The 24,806-nt window shown below is 40.3% G+C and overlaps 1 protein-coding gene across 2 annotated transcripts in view; it reads left to right on the forward strand.

Annotated features, from left to right (window-relative positions):
• MME (membrane metalloendopeptidase) overlaps positions 1-10,493 on the forward strand; it is a 74,344-nt gene extending 63,851 nt beyond the window's left edge. For both annotated transcript variants that reach the window (XM_019532622.1, XM_019532621.1), the window contains exons 20-23: positions 2,042-2,107; positions 5,214-5,309; positions 5,713-5,789; positions 9,099-10,493. In XM_019532622.1, coding sequence (XP_019388167.1) covers positions 2,042-2,107; positions 5,214-5,309; positions 5,713-5,789; positions 9,099-9,198 — 339 coding nt within the window. In that variant the 3' untranslated portion in view covers positions 9,199-10,493. The remainder of the gene's footprint in view (positions 1-2,041; positions 2,108-5,213; positions 5,310-5,712; positions 5,790-9,098) is intronic.
• Positions 10,494-24,806: the final 14,313 nt, after the last annotated feature.

The raw sequence follows: 24,806 nt of genomic DNA on the forward strand, positions 1-24,806 counted from the left end.
CTATTTGCCAGCACACACCCCAGACCAGAGAGAGTGGCTTCCAAAGGGTCTGGAGAGAACTGGCAACAGTACAGAGAGGAGCAGGTCATCAGATAGCAAGGACATGATCAAGCCATGTGGGGCTGTACCCATGGTAATATATATGCACCTCACCACGGCATCTGTGTCCTGAAAAAAGCTAGCTTCATAAGTACATACTTTGCAGGATCAGGTCTTTGTCCTGTTTGTGTAAATTCAGTATAATATTAACTCACAAAAACAGGTGATTACCTGTATTACTTTTGTTTTATGGAATATTAGCTCAGCTTATATCGAACCCAACCTGCAAAACTTTCGTTTAAAAGAAAATGGTACGCAGTTAGGTCTGGGTATTTCTATTACTCCTACAAATTAAGACCTATATTGGAACCCTTTCCCTTTTACTGCTAGTCTCATTTAATCCTTTAATCAGAATTTCTTAGGTTCTGGGCAGAGTTGTGAACTCTTCCAAACTCAGGTTGAACAGCTATATGAATCTGCTTGCTAGAACCATTTTGTGTGTTTTTGCTGGCCCCAAAATTAAACTAAACTGCAGTGGGAAATAAAGCATTTAACAGCCAATTGGAGCAAAGAAATGAAGGGTGTAAAAGCCGTAGAGATTATGGGGACATAGCACAAGAGCTAAAGGTGACTTTAACTGTCTTTGCAGTTCCAAGCTTGTATTTCACATACTTCACAGTACAAGTCACAATGCTCTTTTACCTGAGGCTTCAAGGTTTTTTTTGTATGTTCTCCATGGGCAGCATATAAAAATTTACACTGCACTGTTTAGTTTGAGTTCCTGTTTCTTTCACAAAGCAGGTCACACAGCAAGTGAGTATCATCCCCTGAATCACTGTTGCAAAATAACTAAGTGAAAGGAGTTTACTATAATAGCACCCAATTCCACTGAACTCCTTAAAACAACTGTCATATTTATTTTGGACTTTAGAAAACTGCATGCAGTGTTCAGCTGTGCTATAAGCTATTTGTACAAAAGGCAGAATTTCAGTGGGTTTAAACCTCCTGCTGCATGTGATGAATGGAGTTGCTCCCAGGGGGTTATATCCTTGGCTGTTATGGTCTGTTGAAAACTGACAATGTGTTTGTTGCCACACAGAATACAGAAGGGACAAAGTCCCTGACAAGGGCACCAAAATGCGTTTAAAATCAATTTGGGAAATTGTATTGCAAAATAGTTGTTACTCTTGTGATATTTATCTACCAAAGGAACTGAATCTACAGCTTCAGATGATGTGCGTTCTTGGGATGAGGACTGACAGAAACTATTCAGTAAAAATAAAAAGATACAGTCTTCATTGGCATAGCTCTATTGTTTTCTCTCTTACTACGCTAATTTACACCATCTGAGTATGTGGCCTCAAAATTGGATTTGAGCATTATTTATTAACATAGGTGGGGTACAGTGCTTAGGACATTTGAGGTCTCCAAAGTTGTGAATGTGAGCCTCAGTCCAGACTCACACCAAAGGCCACCTCTAACCTGGTTGTAAATGTATACCAGCTTATTGGGGCTGGAGAGTCAAGACAGCTGAATACGATGCCTATAATATAATTCCTTTGAGTGCCATTGGCTACAGAAACCGAAGTGCTTTATCCATGGTTACAACTGGCAGACCTGCAACTGGCGTTGTGATAGAAGTACGGGGATTGGTTAGAGACTCATAAGAATCTGGGAGCCACAAACACAAAGAAGAAGAATAGGAAGAAAGAGAAAAGCCAGAAGCATGGAGAGGGGCGGTTAGGGATGGAGGAGGATTTGTTTGGGTTCTGAAATAAGGGAGGCAGAGAAAATTTAGGTAAGGTTACACAATCTTTTATTAAACATTCAAGTTCAGGGGGCTTTTGCCAGTGACTTATCACTACTTAGGGATGTGTGACCTCCAGACTCCAGTGACTGAATAATCAGGAAAAATTGAGAAAAAGCTAATATTGTGAATCTGAGGAAGAAATACTTTGTGCGAGAAAACCATAACTTTTGCATTTGTTTTTTTTTTTTGTAGCTGAGTGGAATCAATACTCTGGGAGAAAATATTGCTGATAATGGTGGTGTTAGACAAGCATATAAGGTGAGAAACAGCCATTTTCTCTTAGTCTTCTCAGTTGAGATTGTTACAGTTAAAAAAGATTCATTTTCAGCTTTTGAGGGGGAACAAAAAGCAGGTAAGAACCACAGTTTACAGAACAGACAAGGCTCTTTGGGTAAATCTGATATCTTTTATTATACCAACTAAATAGTTGGGGGAAAAAAACTCTAACCAGCTTTCAGATTTAAAAACCTTCATCAGGCTGAAGCAGTTTCTGCAGTCGGTGTGTGCTCTCCCCAGACGGAATGAATAGTAAAGAAGCCAGAGGCTGGTCTGTCTACATGCAAGATAGGCAGTCAGTGAAGATGTAAACTGAGGAGTCAGTAGGTGTGAGACAGGCTGGGGTGGGAGGAGGAGGGGAATGAATGTAGCAGGTAAATAGTAGAGAGGTACCCGGGGAGTCAGGCAGGTTATAATGTGTCATAAAGCCAATGTCTGTATTTAGTCCATGATTTTTTGTATCCAGTAGGGTGGTGAAGTGAAGTTCATAGGCTTGTCTCTGAGAAGTGCTTTGTAAGTTCCCTTTTAGGATCAGGACTGAGAGATAGGAGAGAGAGTGGTTTTCTTGTGAGATATGTGCCCCCATCAGTAACTGGGTATTCCTGTCTTTGACAGATTTCCGGTGTGCATTCATTCTAGTGCGTAGTTGTTGTTTGGTCTCTGTTATCAGTCACTGATAGTGCCAAAAGAAGGTAGAAACTTCATGTGAAGTTATGGATTTTCCAGTGTGATTTCCCTTCTCATTTCCATTTGTTTTGAGCTGTATTGAAATATTTAACAATGTAGACATGTAAAATATTAACATTCTGCATCTGAGTACCCACTGGGCCAAATCATACCTTTCAAAGTTACTGCTTCAAGGTCTGCACACACACATATCACTCCAAAGTTTTCTTCTTTTTTTTAATAACTGAAAACTTAAATTCTGAATAACAAGGTGGGAGCCTGAAAGAGGTGCTTATGCTGCACTGCATCACTCCAAGTCCCAGCTTCTAGGTTCTTAGTGTATAACCATGGCAGCATAAATATACAAAAAAAAAATCCTACCCAATACAAGTCAGTCAGGGCAAGAGCTAGCCAGTCATGCCAATAAACAAATAAGCTTAATGGCCACCAGGGGAGGGGAAGTGGGAAGAAGAGACAACATATTTTTCACAAAAACAATCCTAAGGGAGTTTTCCTTTTTTTAGACAGAAATCTTACCGTTTTTACTGCAAAATCATCTTTAGATTAGCAAATTGTATGAACACTTGTATTCTGCTCCCCTACCATATGACTGTGGAATAAGCCTACATTAATGCCATGTATGTCAGACCAGATTCTGACCTGAGAGATTTTGTAACTAAAACACCCACCACAATTTCTGTGGCAATAACAGATAAAAAAACAAAGTAAATAAATTTAAATATCTAACATTCATGGAGAAAACAATCTGGGAACAGAACAGCATATTTGTCAGCTTTTGTAAAAACCATAGATGATCATTTTCACTGTCACTGAACTATGTTGTCCTACATGTTTAAATGTAATAGCATGGAAAGAATCAAGGTAGGAGAAGCCAAGTAAACAGGAAACTAAATCCTTTGTTCTTACACTAATGGTCTTGGATAATTTGTGATCTCTTGAGCTGAGACATGGAACATATTCAGGGGCCCCGGCTCACACATCCATCTGACAAAGCCGTCACTATCATATTGGAGTCCATTATGGAAACAGGCAAGACAGACAGGATTGTCCAAGAGAAAGAATAAGTGGAAAAAATAAACATTATCCTTATAGTATCATCTTGTGGGCTGTACTTACAGAAGACAAGACAAGGTTCTTAGTGTATAACCATTAACTTCTTCATGTAGTATCTAGAATGGCTCTGGTATGTCAGATCCTATCACTGTGGCCCTGATAGAGCCTGAGAGACAGATCCCCTGTGTAAGGGGAGATGGTCTACCACCAACCATAAAATAGTAATCCTTGACACTGTCCCCAACAACCTCACCCCATGATAGGAGGGAAACTCTTAGGCATATCCACCCCAAAAAGACCCTCCCATAGTTTTGAGCATGGCTCTATGGTTCTCAACCAGGGTTCTGCAACATGGGCATGGGCAGGTGGAACTGCCCTGTGCACCTAGAGCACAGCCTGACTCAGTAGGGCTGCAGTAGTAGTGCACACTCCTGCCTTCATTAAGGTAATCTTGTAAACGTAGAGCAGCCTGCAGTGCGCAGTCCTGCTGCAGCCCTTCGCAGTTTCAACCCTCCATGGTCCTCCCAGAAACAAAGGCAGATATGATAGCTGGAACAGTCCCATGTGCCTCTGTTGCAGCAGGACCAGGAATTGCTGCAGCAAGAGCATGTGCTCCTGCCTACAGTAGGCTGATCTGACTGTGTACAAGGTATATAGGGCAGTTCCACCTGTGGTGGCAGCACCCTGGTTGAGAGCCACAGAGGTAAGCTGATGCAGCACAACTGTGGTTCTTAACTGGGGTTCTGCCAAATTGAAAAATAGTTATGGAGCTTGTGCCCCAAATCTATAAAGGCACCGCTCTAAGTAATCAGTTGTGTTGGGAAAGGAACTGCAGAGATAGGATGTAGCAACAAAATGGGATTTGTAAAGCTGAGTGGCATGGCAGCAGCTCTACAGTTTTACTTATACAAAGCACCAGTCATTCACCTATATGTTCCTTATCATTCCTTTAAAAAGATACATACCACACAACTTTCTGAGCTGGCTGGCAAGGACACCTTTCTTACTAAGATAACGACTGTCTTATCCCTGTCTTCCATTTGGAAAATTGAAGTCTTTGGGCCTGTTTCTCCTCTTACTGATCTCCAGATAAACAAAGAGTAGCTTTGCTGGACTCAGTGGAGCTGCACCAGTGTAAATCTGATCTGAGAGGAGAACTAAATGGTGTCACTCAGACCATTGTTGATCTTTTTCCTTTGCTCTTTTCTCTGCCCCTGTGGTCTGCAGTTTGACAGGGTGCCTAAGGCACTCCCACCTGAAAATGTGAAGTAGCCCATGTTGTTTCTTGTCTTAGTTTTCCACATTTTATCAAAATGGAATTCACATTTCTGTTCTATTAATTTTGCAGGCTTACGAAAACTATGTTAAAAAGAATGGAAATGAAAAACTGCTTCCTGGGCTTGACATGAACCATAAGCAGTTGTTCTTCCTGAACTTTGCACAGGTATTTTACACTTCTTGATTGAAGGTTATGAAAATCATTTTTACAGTAAGTTGGAAACAGTAGGCAGACTTTTCTCATTTTAATCAGAGCTAACAGAATTGCTTTAGCTGAACAGTATTCATGGCAGAGTAGAAAAGGGAGTATCCTGCCAGATAACATTAATCCTAGCTAAATTTATGAATTTAGCTAGGAATAAGTCTAGTAGGCACAATTTCCTGTGCCCAAGTGCCTTTGAAAGTGCACTACAGTATACTTTTCTTAATAGAATTCACATTATTGCGTTCCAACCCAATCTGAAGTTTATTCCCATAGCATTAAATGTTTCATAGCTTACCTAAAGTAGCACTACTCCTGCAAAAAACTTGTTCACAAAAACATTGTTTTCTTTTTCTTATGTTTCTAGGTCTGGTGTGGAACATACAGGCCAGAATATGCTGTTAACTCCATTAAAACTGATGTACATAGCCCAGGCAAATTCAGGTCAGTACTTATGAAAACAGTCAACGTAATTCTTAGCTGTAATAAGCTTCACTGTAACTCTCAAAGAACTCTTGTCAAGAAGGTACGTGTTATCTATCTTTAATGGGTGTGGAAAAATAGGTCCAGAGATATGATAGGACTCTTCAGCCATCAGTAATGTAGAATTTAAAGCCCCAGCTGCATGTTTCTAGTACAGAGGTCTTTCATCAAGGCTACCTCGCCTCACATGATAACATTTACCTGTTAGCAAGAGCTAGCTTGCCTAAGGTTATTTCCAAATAGATTACAATAGAGAGAGAGAAATGACAAACAGGCGGTGTGACCCAAATGCCATGGGTAAAATCCCGACTTCCTTGAAGTCAGAGGCAAAATCCATATGAACTGCCTCTCAGCCAGAATTTCACTCACCATGCCCTACCCAAAAGCAGCAGAAAGGAGAAAGCTCTGCCTGGTAGAGATGAAGAAAATAAATGATCTCCTCACCAACGGAGAGCATGGGACAGGAGGATGATAGGCCTCTCTCTATTTTGAGACTCTTTGCCTAAGGATATGAGGGAATTGCACCCAAGTGGAAGCGGGCAGCTCCAGGCAGAACTTAAGAACATCCTCACATCAGACTGGATTGAGTCTGGCTATCTCCCTTCACTGACATTAGCCTTAGGACTATACATATTGTACTGTGGCAAGTCTGGGGCTACATTGTACCTGACACTGTACATGGCAAGTAAAATTGGAGTAATTCTGACACTGTTTGCTCCCTATGAAGTCTCACAGCTCTAAAAAGGCTCAGTTTCCATCTCGTACTCTTCCTTGCACATCCACACTAGAACCTAACCACAATGCATGGGGGCTCATGATGACCACCTTGGGAGCTCTATGCAGTTGCACAGTTTATACTGCTCTAATGCTATCCTGGTCCCTCCAAGAGTGAAGAAAGAGAGGAACAATGAGATTCCTTCAGCTAGTGACAGTCCTACACATTTTTGTATCTCAAATTACTGTGGGATTTGCTTGTTTTTCAACCTAGTATAGGTCAGCTTACCCAGGAACAAATTGATTTGGTGCCAGTAAAGGCATATACCTTTGAGGTTTGTGTATCCAGAAGCTGAAAATTTTGTGGGCTAATTAGAGTCCTTAAATGTTAACTTATGCCACTACCACAGTGCTTATGAGTAGTATAAAAGCAATGTGTTTGATCTAATAAATGCACTTGGTTAAGTCCCAGAACAGCACAGAGCATTGCAGATGATATTACCATACCTGTCTGAGAGCCACAAAATGTTGTTTTTTCCTGTAGCGCTTATATGTTCACTGATCAAATTATCTCCTAATGTCATTCAACACTTCATCATTTCCAAAGGGCTTTCTTTCCCAACCTTTCTCTTTACTAGAGAATTATTGCTTATCCCACATATTCAACTATTTCATAAAAGCAGTGGCTGTTCCTATGGTTGCTATTAAATAGGCATTTTTGGTGTGAGTGGTTTTCTTTGTCATCTATGTATCTCTTCCCAAGACAATTATATTTAAAAATCTTTCAATCAACTGAATTCAGACAGAATGTTTCCGCCACAGTACTTCAGAACTTTGCTTCATCTTTTTGTTTTAATTTGTGTGATTCATTAGCTCCTGGAACATAAAACTAGCTCAATATCTATGTGCATTTATATTTGCATACACTTGTGTTTAATTAGCTATCACTGCTGTTTTTATATTCTTATGGAGATGGCTGCAAACATGTGAAGTAGTCCTGCACTTTTCCCAACTTACACAGGCTTACATAGGAAAACTTACTGATTTCACTGAGAGTAACAATTTGCACAGAATAGACCTGCAAAATAAAAAGCACCTTTGCATGTATTATAATCAATGTATAAAACTACAGGTAGACTGATGATCCAGTATCAAAACACTGTATGGCCTCAAATGTTTAGGTTTATTTTATTTTATTTATATCTACTGGAAAATATTTACTTCTCTGTCCATGCTGGGTAGGCATATTATTTATTTGTATTCTTGCTTACAGTACATGGTTTTAGATTATGGAACTGGTGCTCTGAATACTAGATAGACAACCATAAACAAACTTAAGCCACGGATTTGGAGGAGGAAAAAACAAGTAATTTTTCAGATAACTTGCAGTTGACTATTAATAGTCCACTAATATGTAAAAATATAACAGTGGATAAAAACCAAGCCCTGTTCATGGAACTCACCTCGCCTGTACTAGAGACATGAGTAAAGGAACCAGGATTTGCCTTACATTGCCACTAACTCCAAAACCCAACAGATGAAGCAGGTTTATGTTATGCCCCAAATATTTTTATCTTTGTTTTTGGCAAAATCTGATTTCAAAATCCATTGCAGCTCTGAAAGTATTGAAGCTTTGTTGGATTATATAATAGAAGCCTTTTTTATTTCTTTTTATGATGTTCTGACTGCCTGTGAAAACTTGCCAAGTGATCTCTCTTTTGATTAGAGGCCTGGTCAAGTCATTTGTTACAAATGTAAATCAATGAACAACACATCAGCTCTTTTTCAGCTCCAAAGTTTCATGGAAAGTTTGATTCTGTTAAATGTAATCATTAATTAAAGAATCATTGCTGCTGATAATTCTTGATTTATGATCAGTTTGGTGCTGGTGTTTGATGAGGTTCTTTCAATGTAAAAGTCCCATGATATACTCCTGTTCCTTGATAACAGAAGTATAATTCTTACAAGATGTTATGGGGGAATATGCTCACCATTACAAATCTGAAAATTGCTTTTGGCTGCAATTCCAAAATTTCCAAAATTCACTTTAAAATCTGCTGTTTATGTGACCATTACTGTTAATGTTCTAATCTGTGAAAAATGACAAAAAAAGTTCATGATGATTGTCAAACTGAATTTGTTTGACAATTTAAATAAATTTGAAAAGTTTTACAGTATTTCATTATTTATAGGTCATATCAATCTTTTCCGTAGGGCTTGTTAAAGAAGTGGAGCTGTGAAAAAATTCTCAGTTAAAACTAATACAAGGTCATAATCCTGTTTCTAATGAAGTGAATGGTGGGTTGCTTTGTCACAGTTAACAGTGGAAGTATGATAGAGTATAGGCTTTTGTAGGCTTGCAATAGGAAATGTGCAAACTGCAAAAATAAAACTGTAGAGACCATTTTAGAGATGAGGGAATAACCTGAGAGAGCTTGAGAATATAGATGTTTTCCCAATATTTTCAGGTGCAAGAAGTGCTATACCTTGGGGGGGTGGTAAGTTGGTTGTTAGAGGGAATTAATTATGCTAACATGTATTTGTTTTGTTTTAAAGGGTAATAGGATCGTTGCAGAACTCCCTAGAGTTTTCTGAGGCCTTTTCATGCAGCAAGACAAACTTCATGGATCCTGTAAAAAAGTGCCGGGTTTGGTGATAGAACTATGTATCCCAAAAAGGAGCTTCTCAGATACAAAGAAATTGGGAATTAATTAAGGAATAAATGTTCTGCAAAAGTCAGTGTAATTGTTAGAAATCAAGAATGCACATCTGCTAAACTGATACTTCAAAATAGTCGATTTTTCAACTTACAGACTATCTCCAAGGCAGCAAATATAATGTATATTAGCTGCTTTTCTTTTGACTGAACCTTGCAAAATGTAAATCACTTACCTGCATATGTAGTGCTTCACTCTTAGTTTATTCCCATTTCCCATTTGCTCTACAGATTTTTTTATTCTCAGAAGGGAACACTTAATCACCTACTTCTCTGCGAATGTATATGGCTGATCAGATGGAAGAAAGAAATATTAAGTAATACAATATTTTGGACACCAAAACGTGACAATGAGACAACAGTTTACATCAAATGTATCAAACTTTGTACTTTTTTCTCTCATGATAACTGCTCTACCAAATATTTGCTCTCATTTTACTTGAGACCATTTCTATAACAAAAGTCCAAAGACCTGGTAGAATACACTGATGTCATTTCTTAGTAATTATTCCAGTGTTTAATTCACTATTTTCTTTTAGTAAATATTGCTTTGCAGCCAAATTAAGAAATGTAGATAATTTATTCATTTTTGAGCATATAATCAGTAATGTTGTGATCACAGTTTTCTAAGCATTTTCTTGTTTCTCCAAACTTGGTCTTTTTAAAGATTTGTAGTAATGTATAAAACATAGTTTTATATTTAATTCTGAGCTACACTTATGACTTGAAGTAACTGTTATATATTTTATCAGTGATTTCATAAATGGAAAATTTTAGTTAAACCTGGTATGATACTATAGGATGAAGTCCAAAGATCTCAAAAGGGATACACAGAACAGTGACTTTTGAGATCTATTTTTTGGGCCTGATCCTGAAAATGCTTTGTTACAGGAATTTATCAACTAGTCCCCTTGAAGTTAATGGGACTGCTCCCATAAATAGAGATATCCAAGCACTGGCAAGACTGGATCTATCCTCAGGATAAGCAAAAGGCTTTAAATCTTCTATAAAATATAGGAAATGCCCTTCTGCAGGTTGCCAAGGAACTTATTGCTTCTTATATAGAAGCAAAATGAGATTTCAATATATATATATATATACTGGATACCTCAGATGACTGTAATGGGTATATTTAAAAACCTGTTAATTTTAGCTTTTTGATTTTGTCATCTGATAAAAACATTTTGATAATAAATTGAAAGTATGAGCCTAGTGCTCAATATTGTCTAAGAGTACTGTGGTGTTTGTGTTTATTGTAAGGCATGTGCAGTGAATAAAAATGTGTTGTCTGCACAGCATACGTATAGAAAGTCCAAAACCCCAAAGTGTCTGGAACAACCAACAAAAGGAAAACTCAAATGGTTTAGTCCTAGTTTAAAAATAAATGCAAATGGATTATTTGGCACCTGAGGAAATTACCACAAAATTGACTGCATTTGTCAGCGTGTGTCAGTACAGCATAGCAAAGAAAAGATGCTGAAGGTCAAGTTTCCAAATTCTCCTCTGCTGTACCCAGCCAGTTAGTCAGGCTTGATGCTGGAACAGCAGCAAAGCCACTGTGGAGGCAACTGCTGTGTTTCTCTTTCCAAGCAGCAGCAGCAACGTCCCTGCATTGTGTTGGGCCCACTGCCAACTCTGAATCACCAGACCAAGGACACAGAGACTTCATGAAGCTTGTTTCTGCAGTGCACACAGAGAATACAACCCTGAGCTGGACTTGCAAACTCAGTGTTCCCTAATCAGTCTTTGAACCACAGAATTTTTACCCCAGTGCCACTCCACCCAAGTCCTTCTGTGGTTACAGAAAGGGACCAGTAATACCCTGAAAGAGAGGTGATTACAGTAGGAGAAAATAAGCTGTAAGTGCATTTTAGGTATCTCTCTCTATTGGATTCCTCTCACTCCCCTCCATACATTTATCTTGAGTACTGATATGGCCCCCATCACCACAGTACCTGAGTGGCTCACAATCCTTAATCCTCCCAATACTGCTGTGAGATAGGGATGTGCTATTATCCCCATTTTACAGCTGGGAAACTGAGGCAAACAGATAAGTAACTTGACTGAGTCACAAAGGACATTTGTGATGGATTCAGGGAACTGAACCCAAGTACCCCAGAGTAGACGTAATCCCTACAGTTAAGCAATTGTCATAAGGTTGTTTTGAAGATGGATTGGCAGTGGCACAGCTGCAGCTAGGCCACCTGAAAACAGGTGATTGATTGCATGCGTTTGCTAGCCAACAGGCCAGTCTGAATGGGACATATATAGTTACTGGAGAAAACTTCCCTTTTTTTTTCTCCACAGTAGATTCAGTGCACATCCCCGATTCTCTACCCTCCACTCCACCAGTCTGTGAAAAGTGGCCCTTAGCTGTACACTTCCCAGTCTTAGCTCACTCAGTGGAGCTCAGTGTGGTTAGGTTATTTCTTTCATGTTGGCAGTAAGAAAGCAAACTATTCTTATGTAAAGTGCCCAACAAAATGCTGGCCAGCAGTAGCAGCAGCAGGATCTGTTTGATGAGGCAGAACCTCTATACCTATGACAGCTGTATCCAGACAAGTTGCTGAGGCCAGTGTTCTCTTTGTGATTCCCCTCCATGTGCCATGGTCTTTTTTTATTATCTTAGCTAGCTTTATTACAGCCCATTCATCTAAAACAATGGAGTAGGAGTAGAGGGGGGAAGGAGTTGCATAAAATGCCAATGAGATACAAAACATAAACAAGAAAATATGAAATGACTGAAGTTTCACTAGCCTAGCGTTGGTTATGTTGTAAGCAAGAGGTAGCAGGTTGTTCTGGCTTGGTCAAATAAAAACAGGACTGTGCACTTAGATGTCTGATTCTGAACCATGGGACCAGGGAGTACCATGATATCCTTGTAAGGGTACTGTGGGGTGCTACACAACAGTAGCACTGTTAGGCATGCAAATATGTACACATGATTCAGAAGATAAACCAAGAGATTTCAAATGGAAACCCATAGTTAAAAAAATTCTGACCCATCGTGTTTTTCTGAATTCTTTGCAACAGAAGAACTGCTGTATTATTTTCCCATGGTCAGAAAGTGAATGAAAACGAGGAGCTGGAATTTTCCAGATGGTACCCCGAGTCTAAAAATGTTGAGAACTACTGACTTACACCAAAGCTTACAGGAAACAACCATGTATTTAGAGCTGAACTGTGACACGGAGGAAATCCCTGCATCCGGCAAAAGGGCAACATTTTCCTAAGTTCCAAAGTAAGCGGAGCCTTAGAAGTAAGCAAATCTAGGAGTATCACTGAAGTCCAATTAAACATTTGGCATCAGGTTTAGGCTTCTAACTCACTTGCGAATGTGTTAGGCTTCTAACTTTTTAAAAATACTGCCCCCAAAAGTGTCCCCCAGCACTACCATTGGTCATGGGCTGCTGAAATAGCAGATCCAAACACATGGGAGCAAGCAAAGCTATACATTTTTTGCTGCCTTCTAGGAGCAGGTGAGGGAATGGTTGGAGCCTTGGCTTTGCTTTCTGCCTGGCTACAGCTGCTGAAGCAGCACAGTGTGGGTCATTACAAATGCTGAAATAAGTGCAGCAAGAAATTACTACACCCTAAGACCTAGAAAGATTTGTGACTCAGAGGGGTGTATTCAAGTCTTAGTGAGCTATTCCTGGGGTGATGCACATTATGTACCATTTTTTTGTTCAGGGTTGTGCCAAAAAGCACAATCTAATCCAATGCTATTACCTAAGAGTTAAGTCACTTTGCCATATCCACTAAATGCAGCAAAATGGGACTGGGCAGCATTACACTAAATGCTTTGAAACTTCTGCCTCACTCTTTTGTGGTTTACTTATGTGATTTAGGCTGGGGGTCTATCCTGCTTTCAAGTACATGCAGACAATTCAGTTGACTTCAGTGGCAGCTTCAGGGATAGAATTGGATTGGGCCCATTGTATTAACCTGAAGAAAATGTGAAATTTCCAGCAAACTATCTGCCTCTTGTTGTTGTGCAGCCTCCCTTCAGTGCCTCTTCTGCCCACTGTATCAATCTGTTATCTCAGGGGTCAGCAACCAACCAACATACCACCCATGGGCCAAATCCAGCTCACAAAGCCATTGGATTCAGCTGCAACATGGGGCTTTGATGGCATTCAGTGACAAGGAGCTTCAGCTGCAGTCATTTTCCTGGACCTGCTGGAGGGACAAGCACCCGCTGTGGAAGCTCTCCCCTTGCCATTATGGAGGAAAAGTGGAGGCAATGGCTAGGTCCTAGTACCTGCCCCCATTCTGCTGCACAGCCTAAAGAAGGTTCCAAGCCACTGCCCTGTGCTAGTTGCTGCCTGAGCTCCAGCGGGAGTTGGTAAACTCTAAGGCCAATCTCACCCCCAAAACAATGCTACTGAGCGCTTATATGACATATGACACATTTCATTTACAGCAGTAAGTATTAATCTTCATGACTCACCTGGATTTACAACTCAGTGGGTGCTTCTACACATCCATTAATGTGCCATAATTACTGCACATCAAGTTTAGTACCTGCATTACCAGGTACTAAATCAACGGGCAGTAACTGGCACTACTGTGCAGTAGAACCAGCACATGCCTTTTAATGCTAATGCTCAGTAAATTAACACACTTACCCTGTGATGTGCTAATACACGGTAGCGTTAGTCTGTGCATTAAGCTTCTTGTGCAGACACACCCTGTTTAACAGATAAGGAAGCTGAGACTCTGAGGGTAAGGGTCTATTTTTCATCTTGCAGATTGCCTTATCATTTATACTTATGCAATCAGGATGTAGAGCACTGCTGAATCAGCATGCTCCACCCAAAACAGAAGAGCCACAACATGATCAGGCAACCAGGGAGTATGGCCACAGAGATAGGAGACAGGGAGATGCCGGGCATCATGACTATGGGAACGGAAAGCAAGTGCAAAGGGAGAAAAGAATCAGGTAGCAAGGAACCATTCACAGGGCCAAGAACCAGAAATTCATGTGAGGGAGGCAGGGAGAGCAAGGACCAAATGAAAGGAAAAGGATTCAAAGCAAGAGTAGAGAAAGTTATAAATCACCTCCTGAATACATCTCCTGCTAGGTAATTTCAGGAGTCACCACAGATATATTAGGACTCACCAATGGGATGGAAGTGACTCCATATGATTTTAACTGGGAGAAGAAGTCCAAAAAGATAACCTGTCTTGGGTGCCCAAATCAGTTACAGGCCATATAAGAGAAGCCTGTCACGCATCTCAGATAGACACACCTTCCACCTGAATGCACAGTTGGGTACCAAAGGGGTAATTCTGGGAGCCGAAGGTGCTTGAAAATTCTGGCCTTATGTTTTAGAGCAGACCTAGTGCTAATGGGCATACTATCTTCATGCTCACACATTTTTATTGGCAGGTATAAGACAAGACAATAAACTGAAGAATAAATATGTTGCCTCAGCTCCAGGCCCACATCTCAGCCATGAGTGGCTACGATTATCTCACACAAGCAAAGGCAAAATCTTGGCCTTTATAAAAGAAACATAACACTTATCATTCCAAGGTGAGATACTTGACATTTAACAAGCACTGACAATCAGAACACATCTTTCATCACAGCTTGCAAACTAATTAACCACGCTGAAATCTTTCCTTCTCTGAACATTACTGTCAGAGAAACATTTATAGATATGCCCTGTAAAACATATCAAATAAAATGTTTGTACCAAAGGCCTTAAAATAACAATAAGGGTCTGTGGAGATGTCACTCTTACTGCAACATGTATATATTTTATTTTGTCATACATTTAAATGCTCTGAAAGGTTTCACAGCAGTTCAAGGCATGTATAAATATGTTGATTCTCTTCAGCATTTCCATGAACTCAGCATGCAGCACCTAACTGTACAGAAAACTGCCAGATTTACTGCCTGAAGTTACAACCATGGTGAATAAACAGGGCTCTAATAATGGAAACAATGTGCTGCTAAGAGTCTGTTTTTCCATGTATTTTATATGCTCATTTCCTAATGCTGCCAAAGATTTTTTTTTCCCTGATGACAATTAGAATCAAATTAGCAGATATGGGATAAAATTAGCAGATATTGGTAATAATACCCAAGAGACAACAAACTAATATCCCATAATGTGCATTTCTGTCCCTTGATACTTACAGTGAAAAAGAGAAACTCAGATTGATAATACCAGAGCTATTTCACACAAGCAAAGCGAAATCTCCTCACCTCAGAGCCCTTTTGGAACAGCTTCTGATTTGTGAATGGCAGTGAAATATTCCACTCTCACAGGAGCTCTTCACATTTCTTTCCCTTAAAGGTTTCATCCTTGGCTTATCGTTTATACGTGCATTCATTTACTTTGGTCACCTCTTTTCCGAATTCAATTACAGTTATATCACCTCTCTGCAAACAGCCACCCAAAATGTATTTCTGTTCTTCACACCTCTGCTTCATTTGCCATCTACTTCAGCTTCTGGATATCTGAAAATTTCTTTCCAATGAATTTATCCAGTATTTGACACCTTGGTATAAAAAAAGCAGCATCGACCTGTTGCATATTCTGGCCTCATTCACTGTACAACTTAACCACTTTCTGTTGCCTGAGAAATCTGGTTTCATTACATATCACTTCCTAAATCTTAAATGTATAGTCAAAAGTATTTCCAGGCATAATGCTTTAAATAAGCCAAGGCCAATCGGGGAGATACTGGAGCACTGCCCAGAAATCCAAGGTAAATTTTACACTATTTTTTGTACAAGTATTTTGTATCTCTGCAAAGCCCAGAGACCTTGGGAGCAGCAGGAAGAGGAAATGAACACACAGCCCATGCTGGCTGTGCCAGAGAGCCATGCTCTAGTGCCCCTCGGCTTCTGGCCAGGGGCTTCTGGCCAGACTGCAGGAACATGGCTGAATTGCCTGAATCAAAAGTGAACATCTGTCCAGTTGTTTTTCAGTTTAATCTCTGTAGTTCAGACTAGCCTGCAAAGGCTGAATCAATTCAGCCTTGGGCTTTTTAACTGTCTGTATTTAGCCTTAAATAGAGACAGTGATAAAATCAGTGTGAGCCATTCTCAGCTAGTAAAGCATTTCCAGGATCATCAAGACTAAAAACTAAACTCAGCCTGGCTCCTCAACAATTCCCCCATCAGAAAAAATCTAAGTAGGAATCTCCAACTGTTTTAAATGTCACCCAAACTAGCTCTGCGCCAAAAGTCCCTTTCCTTAGAACACCCCGAATCTTAGGACTGCAACCTTGAAGGTTTGTAAAAATTACAAAGAGCAGGACGATGGTGCGCTTGTCAACAGTTAATGGCACCTTACAGCACTGGACTCAATGGAGGTGTTAAAGGAGTTAGATTATCACAGCCCAGCTGAAAAGAAGAAGCGGTCTCAAGGTACAGATGACCCAAGCTCCTATTATCTTGTCTTGTTTAACACAGATTCCGAACTAACTCTGACTACAGACTACTGATGCTGGCTAGACAGAAACACATGCAGATACTCTTTGCCAGTACCAACACCTCCCAAAATCTCAAATGCCAGAGGTATACCCGTTGTTCCCTAATCCAAATGAAGCAGTAGCTGCACATTTTTCTCATCTTCATTTTATCCACCAGTGAGCTTCTTCACAGAGATGATACACTGAGGTATGTAAATCAGCAACCACCTGCAGGGAAGAGAGTTCAGCTTGAAATGCTTTAGTTTGAGGTAAGCAGCACAAACAAAAGCCACGAAGTGGGAAGATTCCAGCAGGAGAGGCTGCCTCAGCTTTCAAGTTGCATTTTATTTTAAAAAAGGAAGAATAAATTATGGCTGGGCCACTAGTACCAGAGAAAGGGTGAACTATAGGTCCAAGTCTGTCCCCCACAGAAGTCCTACAGAATAGGACTTCCAATACAAAAACACCCTAATTTTTAGATTCACAGTAAATCTTCTCTGAAAAATGACTTCTACAGCAGAGAGAGGATTGAGATTCTTACAGCTCCTTAAGTACTGCTACTTGCTAGCAACTATCTGCTTGTAACTCAAATACTGCTCATGTGGAGGGAAAAAAGAACATCCCGAATATATGCCCCCAAATGGACTGACATTTAAGAACGGTGGTTTTGCTAAGGATTTGTTTAGTTCACTGAATTGTTTTGTGCAATTAAGTTGGCTTCATTTTCCCATGTCTGTAGGTTACTCATTCATTTAGCATGTCAGTGGCAACAGCTTTCATTAGAGATCTAACCCTGTCCAAGTCAGAAAACATAAACTCTTTAAGCTTTCAGCAAAGCTATCAATAAAGAGTTATCAAATTAGTTGAACTCATTTTGGAACTAGCTTACTTCTGTTCACATCGATTTGGTCCATTACTTGCAGACTGTCCCTGAACTCATACCTACAAGCATCTGACTGAGAACTATCTATAATTAAAAGCTAGTTGACCATACTGCAAACATGTATTGTGCAAGCAATTAGTGCAATCAAAACATGTGGTTATATCTGTCAATTTCATTAAAAACTGTACATAAAAAGTACATAATACAATATATAAACTAGTGTGGTGCCTGGCAGACCCAGAAGTGGACCAGAAGTACTTCCAATCTACTTCCGGGTTCACCGCTGAGCATGCGGGAGGCCCCCCTCCACGATCCTGTGGGATGCTCCATCCATCCCATCATTGCAGTGTTCACGAGCCACACCTGGTACCTCAAAGTATGTAGAAAAAACATTTAAAGTTGTGTCTCTGGCTGAATCACTGATTCTCTGAATCAGCATCAGATCTTCAGATTCAGATTTGGCCAAATCAAATCAGGGGCAGTGATCTGAATCAATGAATCAAATCACTGTCCCCAATTCACAGCAAATCCAAATTGAATACAGCCCATTTTGCACACCCCTAGTAACCAGCGGTCTGTCCTTCTACAGCAGTTTATTCTGAGTGGGGTGGAGGACCTGACAAATAAGTTCTATCACTCCCCCACCAAACAAAAGTTCAAAGCAGGGAAAAGAGGGTAAAAAATAGTGCCTTCCAGTAGAGTTGCAGCAGCAAAGAAAACTCCCATTGCTATTGGCACTGGTTATACTGAATAAAAATCAGATGGGAAAATGTAGGTGATGCTGGCTACCTAGCCCTAGACACAGCAACAAATAGTCACAGGTCTGGTTGACCCAACATTAGTAGGCTTTAGCAGTTTGATATTGTGACAACAGTTCAAACACAATGTGACTAAAGGTGGATTTGGAGTGCTGTGTCACCTTTTGGCAGCCCAATGTTAGGGGTGGGCAGTGAATAGGAGGCAATATTTGATAGCTTCATTCATGCTTCCAAACATTTTCTTATTGTATTTAATTATCACTTCTTTTCCCCAGTAGCTGGAGCGGTGGTGGGGAGCTGCCACAGATTGCCTTTTCAGAAAATAATGGACCAAATCTTTTTTTTTTTGAATTATTCCCAGACACCATAGAGAGTGGACTACATTTCCAGCAGGTAGCTTCAGGATACCTAGTTAAGTGAACGGTTTTTAAAACAAAATTCAAACTGAGCTTACGTGAACCCTCTATACCTAAGGTAATTTGGTTATTCAGGCATGAAGCTGCAACGTCACAGGTAGAAACAGCTATTCAATCATTCTCCATGAATTTGTGCATGTGCTTCCCTCAAACCGGCACTTCACTGAGAGGAAATAGTACTTCACTGGGTTTGAGCTGGTTTCACTGAACTTTCTGGCCAGTCACTCAGACCTGACCTGTCCACCTACATTGGGTGGGAATAATAAAGGTCATCACTGAATGTCTTGTCCCATCAAAGGATGGCACTGCCTCAGTCTGCCTTTAGAACAAGACATGTTAATGGTGCTGTTGTTCATTTCCAAAAATGAGGAGCTGGCTTTGCTCCTCTGAATCTTATACTAGATGCACAGATGGATATGGTATAAAAATGCAGTCCTTATTTTTGCCAGCTGATAACCCATGTTTATTGAGATATCAGCTTTCACTGATACTATCCACTGCAGAGGGACTAATTGGCCTAATATCCATTCCCATTTCAACCGTCTAGAAGTTGGCTTAAAACAAAATTTTAAGTCTCCGAAGTTTGAGATCAGCTTGAACTTTGAGGCTCCAGCTCTTTGGAACTAACTTTAACAAAACAGATTTATTATGTGATAGCTGAAGGCAATTGTGTCACAATCTAGCCCCAAACCAGGAACAATTCCCAGATGAAGAAAAAGAGACTACATGACCCAATAAGGGTTTTTTTCCCTACTGTTTTGAAGCAAGAAAGCTCAGCTCTCTAAGGGTTAAGCACCTGCATGTAATAAGACAGTACCAGATACCTTTGTTCCTGCAAAGAATCATGCTGCAGAAAAGTGAATTTTTCCTCCCAAAGCCTCCCTTCCTACAGCCTACAGTTCTTATCATGTAAATTACAGAAACATAATAACATGCAATTTACAGCCTCATTTATGTCACTGTCAGCTTGGCTCCTTGATTTTCTCAGTTTGCCAGAGCGACATTTTTCATTCTTTTCTGGAAAGAAAGAAACCTTTCTTTTCTGAACTGGCAAATTTTCCTCTGGAGCAGACTTGAGATTTTGATATTTTCATCACAAAAAACTGTGCTAATTGACATAAACAGAGAATTTACCCTGCATGCAGTTTGCAGACGCCAGGGGGAAAAGACAACAGATGTGGGCTCTGAATACTCAGCTTGTGAAAGTAGTGGATTGTTTCTCGCACTTCTGCTCCAAATGGTTTGCGCCTACTTCATTTTGTATTTTCAGCCGGGTAAATGAGAAACAATATTTAGAAATCAACTGAGATGCATCTGGCTACAATCAGAGGGAAATACAGCCCTTTGCGTGTTGTTTATCTTGCAGCACCCTTTAAAGAAGAATTCAGGTGAAGCAGTAGCTGGGCTACATATTGCTGCCCTTTGACATAAAAAACCTGAATGAAGTTGTTCATCTTCCAAAGACTGGAAATTGCTGCTGCATCTAGGACAATGATTTTAGTTTTGACTTTCTCCTTATGAGCATCACTCTCCAGCAGAAGAAAAGCTGCTGCAATTGTACAGAGACAAAAGAGCTATTTTGTAATGAGTGGGGTGACACACAATTACGTGTCATATTCACAGCATTAACTCCAAGTCATTTACCACAGAAGAATGCTATGGTATTTTGAAAATGATACTAATGTAAAGACTGTTACAGGTGGTAGCATTTTGCTACTAAGTTACTCTTGCTACGTTCAAGGACCACTTTGGCCATCATGACAGAGGGATCTAGTCTTTCATTTGAGGATATTAAAGCAGGCACTACAACTGCTGAAATGGACACTGGCTGGAGAAAGGTATGTCAGAGATTAGGTCAGGGAAAACTTCAAGCATTTTTTTTCTACCTGGAGGAAGATAAAGAGCACAGTGCATCAGATAAGAGACACAATAAAATCTAATTGCCAAATAGTATTGCTATTTTTACACTCTGGAATTAAAAGGCCAATCAATTTGCAATAACATAAAAATATAGTACTTTGACCCTAGCATTCTCTGTTGAGAGTTAGCACCTGTTACCATTGCTTATAAAATTGCTTCTTGAGGTCTTTGTTTTAAAGGCTGACCTTCCTCTGTAGCAATAAGCTGCTAAGATATCCAAGAGATCCATAAAATATACACAAATACTAGAGTTAGTTTGCATGCAAGGTACTAAAATGAAATATGTATTAAACATATGGCAGCATACATACGTAACAGGATGTGTTTCATTTTATGGGCAAGTGGCCTTTCTGCAGCTGTTGAGAGACCTTAAGATCTAAGCCTGCTTCCAAACTAGCAAAACTTTTACTGATTTCAACAGAAACAAGACTGGAACTCATATGGACCAAAGGTCTGGCTCCTTTAACTCATATTAACTTAGGCTAGGGACAGAAGTTACACATAAACCATTTTAAGTCATCAGAAACTGGTTTAAACATGTAACAGAACAGAATTTCAGTGCACATAAACCAGTTTCAAAATGGCTAAAACTGGTTTAAGATAACCTGGTTGAATATAGTATCAGACTTAACTCATGTGCATCAAACCAGTTTATGAAACTTCTGTCCCAGACCTCTTCCTAGTTTAAGTCAAATCAGTCACTCAGCATGCTTTTCAGCCCTGGGCTGTGCTGTCTGCACCAGAGAGCAGGGCTGGCCGCACTCCTCTGCTCCCTAGCTGGAGCAGTGAGGGCTGGCTCACTGCACCCCTGCTCCCCAAGCAAACCCCATCTGGGGTCTGGGGCGGGGGCGGGGGGTTAAACTCACCTTCCGCTGAGTATAGAGCTGCCCTGCCCTGCTGGCTGTGACTGTGGACTATAAATCTCAGAGGCACTTGGAAGCAGGAAAAGGAAGTGATGAGCAACCCTGCTCTGCCGAACTTTACACATAGCAGAGTTCTGCAGCTCAGATTCTGGACTGCAAATCCCAGAGACTTTAGGGGCAGCAGGAAGAGTAATCAAACACACAGCCCATGCTGTATTTATAGTTCTTCATTTCATAGTTTTTCAGAGAAAGAGCTATTCTTCTTCAAACTTTTATGAATTCAATGCCAATACTCTCCCCACCCCTCTTACCCAAGGCAGAGCATGGGCTGAGGCCTGGCCATACCTGCTCTGCTCCAGCAGGGAGTGAGGAAAAGTCTTGGAGGGCTTTCTCTCTTCCCTCCCATTTGGCAGTGGTTGGCAAGCATGCCCTAGCACCTGCCCGGCTGCTGGCTTGAGCCACTGCAGGCATGTGTCTACATTTCCCAAAGTAAAAGAAATATGTGTTTATTTGCTTATTGATTCAATCTCTGCAGCTTAGACTAACCTGCAAAGACTGAACCAATTCAGCCTTGGGCTTTTTGACTGTCTGTACTTAGCCTTAAAGATAATCTAGACTGGGTCCCTATAGAGCTCATATACTTGGATGTTTGACTAGCTTGGTAATGATGGCAACTGTTATGGCTCCTAACATTTATAGACCATAGTATGGTAAATTTTATAGAAGCTCCAATCCCAAAGCTTTCTATTAGAACCTGCCAACTGGGTTCATTTCTTAGTGTGGACAAGACTTAGGTGGACTAAATGTTTCTTCCTGATCAACTCTTTCCTGAATATACAATTCATGTATTGTTTTTCTATATCTAACAGTCTTAGCAACTTGAGCAAAGGGCAAGTGTACACATTCCAAGAACTGTTATTAACCAAACTACAAATGCCCTGAGGTTTTTCAATATCTTTCATCAGTTATTGATCTTGCTACTCATAGTAAAGCAAAAAAATAAAAAACAATCAGCTATCATGCACTAAAGTAATCTGAGTAATCATGGAACCAGACCCTTGAAGCACTGTTAGGAATGAATTACCAAAGTGATTAATGAGTGCTTCTACTTAGGTTTATTGCTCAGTGCTTGACCTCCACAGCATTATGCTGAATCAAGTGGAACAACATAAATTAATACACTATCAGTCTGATCAAGAGAACTGGGCTGACTGATCCCTAAGCTCACAGGACATTTTAAGAACAGCCAGTCTGAATAAACATCTAAACAGGGGAATATAAGTAAGAATATAAGTAAGGATAACAAAATTAGTCAGAACATTTACTGGAATATTGTCCCCAGTTCTGGTACCCACCCATCAGAAATGATATTGAGTTACTAGGATTCAGGGTCTCTCACACTTTCTTTATAGCTGAATGCTTAAGCAGCTCAATCTATTTAGCCTAACAAAGAAAAGATTAAAGGGTAGTTTGATCATAACCTGTAACACTTCCAGGATTAGAGACAGCAGCTGTAGCAGAGCTTTCTTTAACATACAAAACAAAGGCAAAATAATTCAATGGCTGAAAAGTTCTATCTAGACCATTTCAAACTAAAAGTAGGATGTATATATTTAATTGTGGAGGTAATTACTTTCCAACGGATGTAACATATTTTCCATCACTTAAAGTTCTTAACTCAAGAATGCACATCCTTCAAAAAGATATGCTCGCGCTCTATCAGACATTATGGTTCTGATGTTGGAATTGTGGGTAAAGTTCTATGTATTATTCAGGAAGTCAGAAGTCATATGCTTTTTGGGCCTTAAAATTTATCATTTTGTGAACCTGGACCTCTCAAGTACATGTGAGAGTACAGCATCTTCAGTATCTGCTGGTACATAAATCTTGGTGCAAATCTAAACAACACACTCAAAATAAAATTGTTAGACTGTGTTAGCATGAGGCACTACACAGCTATTTGCTCTCCAGAAAAACAAGATATATGTTATGTCAGTTTCCAATGTGAATGTAGCACATTTCAGATGACTCAATGTAGCATAAGCCATTTTATTTTGGTGGAGAAATATTTTATAAAACAGAAAAATGCAAGTTTGAAAAACAAATGAAGATAGCAACCATGAGCATAATTAGGAGGTAAACATTACGGCAAGGTGTGAGGTAGAGATGTTCAATTGCCAGCCCTTGGGCCAAAGCCAATCCACAAGGACACTGAAATCTAGGGGCAATGCAATGCAGCCCATGGGGCAGAGGGAGCTCAGGGCCAGGAGTCCTGGGGGAGGGGTGGATTTCTGAACCCCAAACAGTATGGAAGCACCAGCATGGTGCAGGTGGGGAGCACCCACCACATGGTAAAAGGGGGACTACATGGCACAGTAGAGGGGATGTTGGAATTGTGCAGTGGGGGTGGGGGTATCTGCAGCAGGGAGGGGAGATGCCTGTGCAGTCTCACCTGTGACCCACTCCACATGTGACCAGAGAGGCTGCAGCCCCCAGTCACTCAAAAATTGAATAGCCTTTGCATGAGGTATGAGATCAGCTGTGCTGTTCTTCAGTTACTGCTGATTATTTGAGATAGCATACTATTACATAGTCTCCCCAGCTACATTACACTGAGCTATGCTCTGGCCACATTATATCATGAGTTAGAGTACAATTGTTGGCCAATTGTGAATGGCTGATCCCAACAGGGCAGAATCAGGGTGAGATGTAAATCTGAGGTTCTGACATGTTTTCATTAGGGACCCCAAGGCATTTTCTCATCAACTGCAGCGCTCATTCCAGTCTCCTGGTCACATTCTAACTCAGGAAGTTATAATCCTGCATCTACTTTCAGTAGGACAGTGTATGAAGCTGGACTCAGGCACCTTTCACATCAGAGGCATATGTAGTCCAGAGATGAACACAGCATTTTCTATGACTTTGCAAAGATCTACACCCAGGGGAAAGCCCCTAAAATCTGTATGGTCTTTCTGGGGCTTTCAGATTCATTTGTGGGAAAGGTAGCAGGCAAGATTACTAACTACAGAACAGTCAGTTAATTGTGTAATCTGTACAAATCTGTAATTTGTACATTCTGCACATCCTGGTGAGCCTTAGTGGGAGTAGTAGAAATATTTGCAGATATCCAGAGCCATCAGTCCCTGCAAACATTTTTTTACTTTACATTGGTTACCCAGGGTGCTAATAGATTTCACAGATTTCATAGACATTAGGGCTGGAAGGGACCTCGGGAGATCATCGAGTCCAGCCCCCTGCCCAAAGGGCAGGAAGTCAG

Source organism: Crocodylus porosus, unplaced genomic scaffold, assembly GCF_001723895.1.
Source record: "Crocodylus porosus isolate Cpor-Errol unplaced genomic scaffold, CroPor_comp1, whole genome shotgun sequence".
In the NCBI taxonomy this organism is placed as follows: Eukaryota; Metazoa; Chordata; order Crocodylia; family Crocodylidae; genus Crocodylus; species Crocodylus porosus.